This window comes from Lactuca serriola, chromosome 2 (genome assembly GCF_051521515.1).
Source record: "Lactuca serriola cultivar US96UC23 chromosome 2, Lser_US96UC23_V15, whole genome shotgun sequence".
Taxonomy (NCBI): Eukaryota; Viridiplantae; Streptophyta; class Magnoliopsida; order Asterales; family Asteraceae; genus Lactuca; species Lactuca serriola.
Window position 1 is genome coordinate 103,615,754 of NC_136409.1, and position 14,490 is coordinate 103,630,243.

Consider the following 14,490-nt stretch of genomic DNA (forward strand, 5'->3'; position numbering starts at 1 on the left):
TTGTAGAGTACGTTTCCACCTTCTCGTGGATATAAAGAACATCTAAAATGGAGCTTGTATGCGAAAGATACGAATTTTTGAATTTTGAAGTCGAAATTACGAAGTCTGGTGCGAAATTTATGACGTGGCAGCGTCATAGCTGTCCGATGTTGGTTCCAGAAATTACGAAAGCTATGTTTGCATATTATCTGAATACTTGCTATCTATGATGGGTGAACGATTTTATACATGTTTTAAATGATTTAAACTGTATATGTATTTTATATCTACAAAAATGTTAGGATAAGACATGGGTAGGTGTAATAGATGAAATATGAGTTGGATGATGAGTTGAGAGGTGAAATAGACCGTGAGGTGAGGGTGAGAGGTGACCCATGAGAGAAGCCTTTTACCCAAGTGATGGCCCCGTCATCCAGCAGAGTATGGATGACAACCACGGACTATTCTAGACAGTGCAGTGGACACTAGCAGGCTCGCAACCTGCCGGTGTTTTGAACTGTGTATTCACCAGGTGTACTCTAAAAACCCATTGACATGTATTCCGAGTGGACTCTCAAAAACGATACTGTCAATAAAACCCTGGCAGATGCGCCTAAAGGACTCTATCGGCAGAAGCGCCTAATAGAGAACCTCATAACCCCGGCAGATGCGCCTAAAGGACTATTTTGGCAGATGCGCCCCATAGAGAATGTCACAAATTTTGGTAGCTGCGCCCTAGTGACAGAATTAGCAGATCGTGCTTGACAGATGTGTCATTTACAACAATGGAATTCGTACCTATTCCTTTGGATACTCTTTAGGAATAAATGAACGAGGAATAGCTGAATCTTAGGGTAGATCCTTAAGAATAAAGAAAATAATGGGGATGGTTAATTGGGTTGATTGTTTAATTGCTTAAACATAATAATTATATTATTGTGGGTTGAAAACCCTATGTACTCACCAGGTTTCCCAACCTGACCCACTCAGTTTATTTATATCACAAGTGTCGATATGAAGTGACATTACACTGAGAGATTAAAGAGATGTAGATCACTAGTGTAAATAAATGTAAGTTCTGTTTATGCTTATGTTTATGTATTGACGACGACATCCCAAATGTTTTAAAAGTGAATAAAAATATATTTCTTTAGAAATGCTTTGATAACGCGATTATTATGTTTTTCCGGGAACAAATTCCGCAACGTTTTTAATAAAAGAGATACTCTGATTTTTATAAAGCATAAACAAAATCGGTCTTTTTTTTGGCCGTGAAAAATGGGGATGTCACATTCACAAACGCTTGGAACTCCTTCATGGGTTTTGGCACACCTGATATGTTCCTAAAAGCAAAACTTCACCATGTCAGGAAGGTCATCAACAAATGGCGGAACATAAACTTGATGAAAGAATCAAACTTGGTTGTTCAGTTAAGACAAAAAAAGTGGAGGACCGTGAAGAATCGCTTGAAATGAGAATCTTAACAGAGGCGGAACGATCTGAAAGGAGGGATTATAAAAGCAAAATTTGTGAATTAGAGAATTTTGCTAAAATAGATATCCAACAAAAAGCAAAAATTAGATGGTTAACGGACGGGGATGAGAATACACGCTTCTTTCACAACATGATCAAGAACAAGAATCATAAAAATAGACTATGCGGATTACTAATCAATGGGGAGTGGTGTACAGAACCAACAGATATCAAACAAGAAGCCTTCCAATTTTTTGCCAATAAATTTTACGAAAACTGGTGAGAGAGACCAAAACTGATCAATGAAGATTTTAAAAAATTATCTTTAGATCAAAGTGAATTTATTGATTCACCATTTTCACTAGAGGAAATAAAACATGCAATATGGATTTGTGGCGGGGACAAATCACCAGGCCCAGATGGATATACATTCAAGGTGTTGAGAAATAAGTAGAGCCTAATGAAACAAGATATGGTTCAATTTGTTGCATATTTTGAATCTTCTGGCAGGTGTGTTACGGGGTGCAACTCGTCATTTATTACACTCATTCCTAAAATTAAAGACCCATTGAATCTTGGTGAGTACATGCTTATTAGTCTAATAGGTTGTATGTACAAAATTATGGCCAAAATTCTTGCATCAAGACTCAAACGGGTGGTAAGAACTGTGGTAAATGAAGTTCAATCTATATATATCGAAGGAAGAAATATACTGGAGGGTCCCCTAGTCATAAATGAAATTTGCACTTGGGCTAAAAAAGCAAAAGAAAAGTTCTTTTTATTCAAGGTGGATTTTGAAAAAAAGCATTTGGTTCATTAAATTGGGCCTATCTTGACTTAATCATGGATCAAATGGGCTTCAATCAAAAATGGAGGGGATGGATGCATGATTTTCTCTCTTCCGCTATAGCCTCTGTTCTTATAAATGGATCACCCATGAACGAGTTTTCTATCACCAAAGGAGTCCGACAAGGTGACCCATTATCACCGTTCTGCTTTATAATTTCAATGGAAGGCTTAAATGTTTTTATTATAAGTGCTTTGAAGAAATCCCTTGTCCATGGAATCAACCTACCACATGGTGGTCCAATCCTATCCCACTTACTCTATGCCAACGATGCGATCTTTGTGGGCAAGTGGATTAATTACAATTTAAAAATCTAGACAGCATGCTGAAATGCTTTTATATATGTTGTGGATTAAAAGCCAACTTTCATAAATCACATTTATTTGGCATGGGAATCACAGATTCTGACCTTCAAAGTCAAGCACAAGTACTTGGATGCCTTAAAAGCTCACTACGTTTCACATATCTCGCAGTCCCGGTGGGGGCAAATATGGTGTTAAAAAAGAATTGGAAACCGATAACTGATAAATTTCAAAACTGTCTCTCAACTTGGAAGGAAAAAACTTTATCTTCCGGAGGTAGACTTTCGTTGATTAAATCGATACTTAACAACCTCCTCACTTATTAATTTTCTTTGCTCAAAGCCCCAAGTGGAATCATCGATAAACTTGAAAAAATGAGAAGGAAGTTCTTATGGAGTGGGAGTGATACCGGTTCAAAGATATACATTGGGTATCATGGTTGAAAGTTGTTGCATCCAATAAAAAATGCAGCGCTTAGAGTAGGGACGTTAAAAGCTCAAAACATTGCTCTACTCACGAAATGGTGGTGTAGACTTAAAGAGACAAATGTTGGTTTATGGAGAGAGTGCTTAACAAGCATCCATAACTTAAAACGCATCCCCGTAACAAATATTGCAAAAATCTCATTGGGTGGTGTATGGAGCAACATTGTCAAAGCCATCAAAACTCTCCCTGAATTTGATATTAATTATCATGAGTTGTTTACATTAATTCCTGGATTGAATGTTAACATCCTTTTTTGGAAAGATAGATGGTGTGGCCCCTTAACATTACAGGAGAGGTTTTCCCGCTTATACGAATTGGAATCGGCTATGGTATGCTTAGTTTCTGACATAATTAATAGTTTTGGGTTCTCATGGAGGTGGAAGACACAAACTATAGATGAGGAAATCGCGAATGATCTGGGAAATTTGTGTTTAATGATTCAGGAGGTTAATACTCATCCTGTACATAATGGATTTCGTTTCACCCTCACCTCCAATGGAAATTACTCAGTTAGCACTCTTCTTAATAAAATTGATACTAATATTAGCCGTCACATTGGTATAAAGATAAAATGGTCAAAGGTAATTCCTCTCAAAATTCATTGTTGTGCTTGGAGAGCAGCTTTGGATAGACTTCCAGTCGCAACAAATTTGATGGCTAGAGGTATCAAGGTACAGTCAAAATTCTGCCCCATATGTAATATTGATCAGGAATCCAATGATCACTTACTGGTCAGATGTGGCGTGGCTAAGGAGGCTCGTGAATGGATACTGAGATGGTGTGGTGTATAAAATACTTATTTCGATAAGGTCACGAACTTCCTCAACTTAGTTGATACACGGGGAAATTGTCCATGAAAGAAAGAAAGGCTGATTGCGATGTGTTATGCTCTTCTATGGTGTTTACGGTTGGCCAAGAACAATTTGGTTTTCAAGAAAATACACAAAAACCCTGCAAGGATTGCTGATGAGGTTATCTCCCAAACTTATTTATGATTCAAATTATATACAAAGATGATGAAATGTAGGTGGATCGAATGGAGTATTTCCCTATTCTCTTAATTATTTTGTAATCCTCATTTTGCTATTGTACTATACCCATGATTTAGTTACTTGCTAATCATGTGGCTTATATATATATATATATATATATATATATATATATATATATATTTGCAGTATCCAAAAAAATCTAGCAAACCTAATCTTTATTGTTAATGAAACATTAATGAAGTTAGTAACATATAATTGTAATTTAATTAATGTATATTATTTTTCTTTTAATTTTTTAGTAATATAATATTAAAAAAAATAAATCAGAGCCCTATTACAATTAAAGGTCGGATAATTCTATATGTACCCTCTAATTGCATTGTGTACCCTCTATGTGAGTGTAATAGTATTTGTGTACCTCCATGATGTAATGATTTATGTGAGTGAAAGAAATACATAAGTAACATTCTTAATGGTCTTGTGCGCTCACATTAGTAGTCGTACAACCCTAAGGCTGACCAACAACATATTTAATATTAAATATATTAGCATACATAACTAAAAGTATATAAAATGTCTAGTAAAGTCAAAATTATATCTTTACATATAAAAAGTAGTGACAAAAGTATCATAAAAACAATATCATTGTATAAAAAATGAAATAGACAAGACAAAACCACAACTATGATGTTTAGGTTTGCTTATCGAAATAACTTATCGACTTAGTTTTTTTCTCTCTCTTTTTTTTTTTAAATCTAATAAATTAAATAATGTTTAGATATAAGAAAAGTGGTTCTTAAAAGTAAAAAAAGGAAGATTTAAAAAGACATAACTGCAAATTTAGTCTTGTGATTTGTAAAAAACTTTGGATAGGGTCCAAAAAGTTTCCAACTTGCATGGAAAGTCCAAAATCAAGAATTTTATGTGAATTTGGTCCTAAAAAACCTAAAAAGACTTTTATGCCATTTTAATTTCCATTTTATATTTTCTATATTTACTTTAACACTATTTTAATTTTAAAATAATAATAAAATAAAAAGGATTATATATCCTACCTACCACATCCACGGTACCCTCCCTTTTCTCTCCCCTTCCCCCCTCTATCTCTTTCGTCTCCTCATTCTTCTAACCCACCTTCGACACCTGCTACGAGTCCCACCCATTCATTATCGTGATCAAGAAACTGGAAGAGCAATAGTTGATAAAAATACATAAGCACCTGTCAGTTTACTCTGTGATTGAATAGCAGGAGGGAACTCACACACACATTGTGTGTGTGTGTGTCTGTGTGTAAAGATAACAAAAAAGATGAAGATGATGGAATTAAGAAAGGGCTAACACCACTTCCGCATCATTACTCCTCAATTGCTAACCAGGTCGATTTCCTAAAAATTGATCTTTGTTTGGATCGATCATCAGGAGGTTGAGTAAAGCGGATGTTGACGATAGGTTGATGGAAACACCCCGGGGTAGATTATTAGAAAGGAAGCCAGTCGGAGATGATACGGTAGCCCTAGGCAAAGCTGCCAACGATTTAGTAGTACACAACACTGCTGACTGTTGTCGTCGGTGGAGGCAATGAACAAGAATCTGAAACGCAAAATCAAAACAGATCTCTTTAATCTGGTACAAGTAAGTTATTGGAATTAGGAACTCATGAATGAAGCATGATGTGCAGGTGATAAGTCATTCCAAGATCTGGGTTTATTCCACCATTGTAAGAACTCATACAGAGGGTCGATGATGGTTTCGTTAGGGTTGTTGACGGAGAAATCATGGAGATTGAGTTTCTATTTATGACCTCAAACCTTGTGAAGGACATAGTCGAAGGTAGCTTGATCCGTAGGTGATTTTGAAATGTCGATTGGGTGATTGAGGAGGACGATTTACAGATGACGGTGGTTGTGAAGAAGAAGATTGAGAAGAAGATATGAGTATTATGTTGGGAGAAAAAGTCTTATATGTGTGTGTGTGTGAGAGAGAGAGAGAGAGAGGAGATGGGTTGTTATTTTTTATTTTTTAAAATAAAAAAAAAGTATTAAAAATTACAAAAAAAATTTAAAAAGGAAAAACCGTCATTTCAGGTGTTCCAAAGACCAAAACCACGGGAATCTTTGAATTTTTGGATTAAAACCAAGAAAAAGTTTGGATTTTGGACATTCCATGCAAGTCGAAATCTTTTTGGACCCTATTCAATGTTTTTTACAAACCACAGGGACCAAATTTGTAGTTTTGTCATTTAAAAAAGACAAAATTGCAAAAATGGTCCCTGTGGTATGCAATTTTTTGGGGTTTTAGTCCAAACCATGACTTTTTTTGGATTGGTGGTCCTTTTGAGGTAGTTTGCTTGTGGTTTTGGTCCTTCGGTAAACTGAAAAGACTAAATTGCCCTTATTATATTTATTTTCCATTTTTCTTTTTTTTTTTCCTTTAAGTATTTATATATAAAAAAATAAAAATAGGGCCCCACATAAGCACATAATCTCTCTCTCTCTCTCTCTCTCTCTCTCTCGTTCTCCCTCTCTCTCTCTCTCCAAGATGAAGAAAAATCCTTTCTTTTTCTCTGTAATCCTTTTCTTCTCCCTCTTCATCGTTGGTAAACCCGACCTGAAGAAAAATCCTTTCACATGGCTCGATGTCTTCTACCGCTACAAAACCAATCGTGTCATCGAACTTCATTTCCCTGGAATGGGTCTCTCCAACAAACTCCCCGGCAACACCCTCGACAATTTGACCCAACTCACTACTCTTAGTCTTCGTTACAATGCCCTCTCTAATCTACTCCCTACATACATCTTCTCACTACTTAACCTCTGTAATCTCTACCTCCAAGACAATTTGTTTTTAGGCCCGATTCCAGATTGATTTTCCCCTCTCGTGAATCTCGTTAGGGTTAGCTTCGTGAACTGGATTAGGATTCCATATTTAACCCCAATCTAGTTTCCAATTCCAATTCTAGATCCTAACAGGCAACACAATTCCAGGCCAAGACATCAACATACTATATGAATTAATGAGCTACCACGAAGATGGATATCAGTATCACCTCCAGAGGAAAGAAATAAATTCTCTTGAGGTATTCCTTTCCCATCTCGTCGTCAGCTTCATTGATATTTCTTTCTGATTAAATGATAGAGTGAGTGGAGGAAGAGGGAATATCGATGGGTTGAGGAACACCATATTCAACATCGCAACTTTCATTGCTCTGATGCTTCTTTGTTGTATGTGTTTGAGGACGAGAACGAGGAAGATGGTGGTGGAGATCATGGCTTCGGTACTAAGGAGACAAGTGATGTGTGTTTGCTGATGAGGATAGGTAATGGCAGTGGAGGAAGAAGAAGGTGGTTTCGGTCGGAAATTAGGTTTCTTTCGTGTACATGGGGGAAGTTGGAACTGATCTTGAATTAAGGAATGGAAGATTTTCAGGAGAAGAGAAGAGTTGTTTGCAGATTTGGATTTGAGTATGAGCAAATAGATGAATCAATGTATGTGTATGTTTGTGTGAGATCGAGCTTGTGGTCTGAGTTTTTAGAACTAATTTTATGTTTGAAGCTGAATGATCAGCAATGGTGAAGAAGACGGGTTCGATTTTTGCAGATGAGGTCACAAACCAGGAGAGAGAGAGAGAGAGAGAGGGAAGGAGGGAGAGAGATGTGGGCCCAAATTAATTAATTATTTTCTTTTTCATTTAAATTAAATAAAAACATTAAAAAAATATATTAAAAGGGCATTCTAGTCATTTCAATTTAACGAGGGACCAAATTTACATACAAACATGGTCAAAAGGACCACGAAGCCAAAAAAGTCAGGATTTGGACTAAAACCCCAAAAAAATGCATACCCTAGAACCTTCTAAAATAAGTTAATAATCTATAAATTATATATGATATTTTAAAAAAAAACAATTTATTGATTTAATATTTTTTTACAACCATAAAACTTAATTCAAACATATTTAAAATAATAATAATAAAAAAAAAAACTTATTTTTCTGTAACCATAAATCAATAAACATTTTTGTCAAAAACACTTTTTAGATTTAAATAATCAATTCCAAACAATAAACATTTATGTGTTGGTTAATGTGCTACGACTCGCCACAATATGATACGATTTTAGACCACCAAAAGAGGTCGACTGATGTGAATGTACGACGCTTGAAGAACAAATTGGGTGGATGATTTTGGACTTCAAATGAGTAAAAACATGTTAACTACTTAACTACAGTATCAGCCACCCAATCAGATCATCGGATTCCCTGTCGCCAAGTACCAACACCAACACCAACACAATCAATCATTCAATCCGATTAACCATGGCGTCTTCGCTGATTCACTCCACAATTACATCTTCCAATGCTTGCCCACAATCTGCTTTCCCAACTCTAAACAAGGTCGTTGGTTTCAAGCATAGCCATATCCTCTTTCCCAAAAGAAGAAGACCCCTCATTCTCTTGGCCTCCATCGACGAAAAAGTTCCCACTTCGGACTCAACAACACCGTCGTTTCCCGGGTTTGATCTTCCCGAAGTTCCCGATCTAACGAAGGGCGATACACTCAAGTCTTTGAAGCTTAAATTACTGGTAACGAATTATTGTTTCTTAATTTACCTTTTTCCTCGCTATCTATCATGTTTCAAGTTCGAATTTCGATGTTTCTTCATCTCCACTGGTTTATTTCTGTATACAAATTCATCTCGTTTCTTGATTCTTGCTTGTTGGTTAACTTATCGAGTTTGTTTGCTTTCTCGAACAATCTTGGCTAAAATCTCACTAAATGTTGAACTTATGATATCTTAACAAGTACCGAATCATGACTATTTGATCACAGTCTGTATGTATCTTAATGTTTAAAGAAATTATCCATGGCAGAGTTCTGTTTCTGGGCTTAACAGAGGGCTTGCTGCAAGTGAAGATGATTTGAAGAAGGCAGATTCTGCAGCGAAAGAAATCGAAAAAGTTGGAGGACCTGTTGATCTCACAGCTGATCTTGACAAACTTCAAGGAAAATGGAAACTTATATACAGCAGTGCATTCTCCTCTAGAACCCTAGGCGGAAGCCGCCCTGGTCCGTCACTAGGCAGGCTACTTCCGATAACTCTTGGCCAGGTATCGCTAGCATACCCTAACTTTCTTCTTTTGTAAATACTCTTACATGAAACAAGAACCATGGTGTTCAATTCTTCATTCTTTTGATATCAAGAAATATGAAATTCATATAGTTTTCATGTTTTGAAAATAGGTATTTCAACGTATTGATACCTTGAGTAAAGATTTCGATAACATAGTTGAGCTTCAACTTGGTGCTCCATGGCCACTTGAACCAGTAGAAGTCACTGCTACATTAGCCCATAGATTTGAGATCATAGGTGGGTCATCTTGAAATTAGATGTATCTAATTTTAGAACGTATTTTGTGTAGTTTCTGATAATTTGTATGTTGTTGATAGGATCTTCTACGATTAAAATCATGTTCGAGAAAACAACCGTAAAGACGACAGGAAATTTATCACAGCTGCCTCCACTCGAGGTACCCCAGCTACCCGAACAATTTAGGCCATCGACCAATAGAGGAAGTGGTGATTTTGAAGTTACTTACCTTGATTCGGATCTTCGTGTTACAAGAGGTGATAGGGGTGAACTTAGAGTGTTTGTGGTTGCATAAATAGTTTATACATTTTGTCTATACAAACTTTATACTGTGATTTATGGCACAAAATAGTGAAATACAATATATTCAGAGTGTTTAATATTAAAAATGTGGAGCCATAGATTTTCTCTCCAAAAGAGCCGGATCGAATACTCCAAAGTCCAACATATATAATGGTGGATGCGACGATGATTAGCTGATATTGGACCCAACATATCTCATGAGATCATGATGTGTGTTGAGCCCATGAATAAGCTCTGATACCATGTTATGATTGAAGATATGTTTAATTCATTGATTGATTGTGAGAAAGAGGATGGTGCCAAAAGTTTCTTTAAATATATTGATTAGAAGGGAAAAAACAACAATATATAACTAAGCTAAGAAAGGGAAAATGATAAAACAAGTCCCTATACTATACAAGTATACATATAATGCTAACACTTATGTTAGCTGTTAGCATCATGGTTTTCTCCAATTAAGAAAGGTTTGAAATCTCATGGGTGCATATGTTCAATTATACAAATCATTCTAAGTACGATCTAGACTTTCATAAATAAGTTGTTGGTCACATAATGCGATAAAAAGTGGTTAAAGGTTCATTTAAATAAAAGTTCACCGATGAAAAGATGGATTTCAATCGACTGGTTTTTTGCACACCCCATCACTACATCCAGAATCTGCATCTTTGTTTTTGGTTTTGGAAGATCTTGTTGATTCACCTTTCTTCTTTCGGGTTTTTTTCCCACTTTGTTCTTGTGCTTGTGAGTCTGACCCAAGAATTGAGCTCTTGATCTTTTTGGTATCACTATTACTTGTCTTGCTCTTTCTTGGCTTGTGATTGGGATTTTCAGATGAGTCGCTGGTCCCCAGGGAGGAACTAGTTGGTTGCCGCTTGGATTGCCTTGTCTTTGATGGGCGGCTAGGTGAAGGAGTGGCGGCCCCAAGATCTTGAATTCACACAAAAACTGTTAGGTCTCACATTACAAGACTTTTTTTTTTAATGACTGTTTTGGAGAAAAAATCAAGAACTCGATGTAGGTATCTTGCATGATATTTGAAGAGGGTGTAGTATCATCAGGGACTCAACATGTGTTTAGTCTAATCTAATCGAGCCTCCGTCTCAAAGAGAATCCTTGGGTCCCACATTGACTCAACATATTCTAATCCAACTCTATATATGTTATTTATTTATTTTGGCTCTTTCATAAGGGCCTTTTTTAGAAGAAAACAAAAATTAAGGATCATACATATATCCCACATGGTATCAGAGCTAAGCTAGTCTCTAGCATTCTAAAAAACTCAATTTATTTATGTCTAGTTTGATCTAATCAAACTTCCCTCTCATGAGACATAAAAGAGTCCCAACTAGACACGGTCTAATCTATATTCATACATGTTGAAGTCTCCTCTAGACTCCTCTATGTCTCTAAGGAGACTTTGGTGGAGAAAAATCAAGAATTTCACATCTCACAGTTATAAACACATAACATTAAACAAAAAATTCACAAATTTTCTGATTTTTACCTTTTGATCCAGCGTTTTTGTCACCGGATTGAGAATCGGAACCACTTTGAAACTCGTTCATCTGTAATAACTCGATCGTCAAACTATAACATGAAAACAAAGACAAAAATAGGAAAAAAAGAACAAAGAAATTGTGTAATGCCATAATGGGGCATACTAACCCAACTAGGCGCCGGGGTAGAAGGACCATCACATCCAATATGTGCGACGTGTTTAACATCCGTGGGATTACCAATCTGAATTTCTGGCTCTTTTTCATCATCTGTGTCTATAAGACATCAAATTGATTCATTAAATCCATAATTTAATAAATGTTTGTTTGGTTGAAAGCAATGGAATAACAAATGAATGAAATGAAACACATTAATTGAATAAGTCATTTACATTCCATGATTATATTTCGTTGGCATGTATGCGTAAGAATGGAATCAATTTTCATATTACAAGTCTAATCCATTCTATTCTATTAGACAAAAGAAAACATTTTTCTTCATTTCATACCATGCATGTCATGATTTCCTCTTCCCAATCATTATTAAAGAAATACAATGACAAAAATGCATGTAAATTACCAAATATGCAACGTAGGCCTCTGAATAAACCTTTCATCCTGGGCGAATGGAAATAATAAACAAGATAATTGTATCGTATGGCTGGTACTGCTTGTTAGCCGGATCATATGGAGCTTCCTATCTTCAACAACATAAAATTAACACCTAATGTTAGACATCCCAATCAATTTCCAAAAACAAATTTGGAGAAATACATATACACATACATATACCAATATATCTACTAATACGTATACGTATACACATACATATACATATATAAATATACAAACTCACATCAAATATGGAAACTCTCGCCCCACATGATCCTGGGGAACAAGCATTTGTGAGACCTTTGGAATGAAAAGAATACCCACGACCAGACACCAAATACGTAAGGTAAAATTTGAAGATTAAAACGTATATTTAGAGAGTTTTTATTAATTTTAGGTAAAAATTAAATAAAACAGTTTAACAGGAATGCTCGGAAATGCTTTGTTAAGGATGTGAATTGGTACGAACCATTGGTGGTTTCCACAATTTAAGGAAGCCAACAAAATTTGGGACATATGGTTTATTTAATTCAATAATGACCGAAAGCTACGATTTTATATTTACATTTTTGTCCGGTTAAAGTATATATTAAAAAAAATGTAGTATCTATGTAACATTGGTGTGCATGGTCAATATCAAATACCTTTTCAACAGAAACCCTCCGTACAAAATGCAGTCTGTTGCACAATCAATGGTGTACGCTTAAATATGATGAAATTTATGATGTTATTGTCCTTTGTCAGACATCTATTGAATACAAAAGTACATAATTTAATGGTTGTGATATATATATTTATGACGTACATATGATAATTAATAAGTTACTCTACCGAACAAGGACACATTTATTTAAGAACCGAATATTGGCTCCTAATATTGAGCCGGATAATTCGTTCAAACATATAGATGGTTGATTTCCAGCAACCCAAACAAGGCCATATCACTCGGCTTCAAAGAGTACCTTCAAGAATTGTAACAAATGCTTCTGGAGGAATTATGTCCATATTGCACACTTTGACTATAAGATATGATGACAACACACTTCTTAGCTCATTGTAAATTAGCCCCTTGTAGTTTTGAATCAACTTTATGATTTCGAGCCATTCACTGAACACTAATTTTATCACATCAGTTACCACGGCTTCCGTAACCCTTGTGCTATGTGTTTTCTTTCTAGTTAGACAAAGTGTCAACATTTGTAACTCTTGGGATTTATAGACCCGAAATTAATAATATTTCATGGTAAGTACCTCCTCTTATACACATTGCAAAAAAATTATTTTCATCTTGTGATTCAACTCAACTAACATTTCCATTCTTGATGTAACCTTAGACTTTTGGTCAATCACATTATATTTCTCCTCTAAAATCATATAAGTCAAAACCATATTCCAAACTTGATCATCATAGGGTTAATTCCCTTGAAGATGAAGGAGAGGAAGAAGACTTTCCTAAGATTACTGACTATTTCTTTTCTGTGGATATTTCAGCTATAATATTTGATATGCAAGATCTTGGAGACAAAGTAAGATGGCCAAGAAAGGGAGAAAAATCCGTCATTTGGAAAGACAAATCCAAATGGTGTGCTTACCATGAAGACTTTTTTCATATCACAGAGGACTGCATAGCTATTAGGAAGGAGATCAACTACCTCTTAGGCAAAAGATACCTCAAATAAAACCTTGGAAGAAGAAATGAGAGATCCAAAGAAAAAAATCAGGATCCTTAGAAGACCCTCGACAAACCATGATCCCCTTCTGCTGACGCAAAGGTAATCAATGTGATCTCCGGAGGATTTGGCATTTTTGGTACCTCTTATTTTGCAGCAAAGAGGCACACCAAGGTGTCAAAAATAGAAAAATAAGAAGGGCCACAGAAGAATACATCAATCACAAACGAGAAAGAGATCACCTTTGACGAAGCAAATAGACAAGACATCTAGGATCCTCACCACGACGGATTGGTGATCACTCTTTACATTGCCAACCATTTCGTCAGAAGGATCCTTGATGATGGAGGATCCTCAGTCAACATTATACTCCAGGACGTGTTAAAAAAATGAACATCCCGGAGTCCAAAATAGTTAGAAGATCCTCAGTGCTAATTGGATTCAGTGTCGAAACCAAACACACAGTCGGCGAGATGAAGCTACCTATCTACATAAAGGGGGTAAACTCTATGCAACGTTTTTGTGTAATTGATACATTATCCTCTTATAATGTTATACTAGGTAGACCATGGATCCACTAAATGAAGGCTGTCCCATTGACATATCATCAGTGTGTGAAGACACACACCCCATGGGGGACAGTGAAGATCACAGGAGATCAACAAGAATCCAAAGAATGCTACAAGAATTCGATGAAATCTTCAACAATACCATGACAAGCATAACAATTAAAGCATGGGCACGATATGTGCTAGAAACAAGAGATCAAGATGTAAAGGAAGTGCCCCTAAACCTTAAGGATCCTTAAGCCAAAATTCTCATAGGATCCTCAATGCCTGAACAAATCGAACACGATCTAATAAAGTTCCTCAAAGCTAGAAGCAAGACATTTGCATGGAAGCACAAACGACATGATAGGTATATAAAAAACTATAATAACCCATAAACTTAACATTAATCCAT

The 14,490-nt window shown here is 35.9% G+C and overlaps 2 protein-coding genes across 3 annotated transcripts; one reads left to right on the forward strand and one right to left on the reverse strand.

Annotated features, from left to right (window-relative positions):
- Positions 1-8,186: 8,186 nt before the first annotated feature.
- FIB4 (Plastid-lipid associated protein PAP / fibrillin family protein) lies at positions 8,187-9,835 on the forward strand. The gene is made up of 4 exons (XM_079024398.1): positions 8,187-8,661; positions 8,950-9,186; positions 9,320-9,446; positions 9,527-9,835. Exons 1-4 carry the CDS (start codon positions 8,395-8,397, stop codon positions 9,739-9,741), a joined length of 846 nt encoding a protein of 281 aa, XP_078880524.1. The 5' UTR covers positions 8,187-8,394; the 3' UTR covers positions 9,742-9,835.
- Positions 9,836-9,994: 159 nt separating this feature from the next.
- Positions 9,995-12,319, reverse strand: LOC145086585 (uncharacterized). Of its 2 annotated transcripts, none has more exons than XM_079024400.1 (5): positions 12,102-12,319; positions 11,826-11,942; positions 11,415-11,521; positions 11,254-11,314; positions 9,995-10,676 (listed from the first exon to the last, which is right to left on the reverse strand). In XM_079024400.1, exons 2-5 carry the CDS (start codon positions 11,860-11,862, stop codon positions 10,363-10,365), a joined length of 519 nt encoding a protein of 172 aa, XP_078880526.1. In that variant the 5' UTR covers positions 11,863-11,942; positions 12,102-12,319; the 3' UTR covers positions 9,995-10,362. The 2 variants fall into 2 exon arrangements, with proteins under 2 accessions (XP_078880526.1, XP_078880525.1); XM_079024399.1 differs by having other exon boundaries at positions 11,826-11,946; positions 12,102-12,318.
- Positions 12,320-14,490: the final 2,171 nt, after the last annotated feature.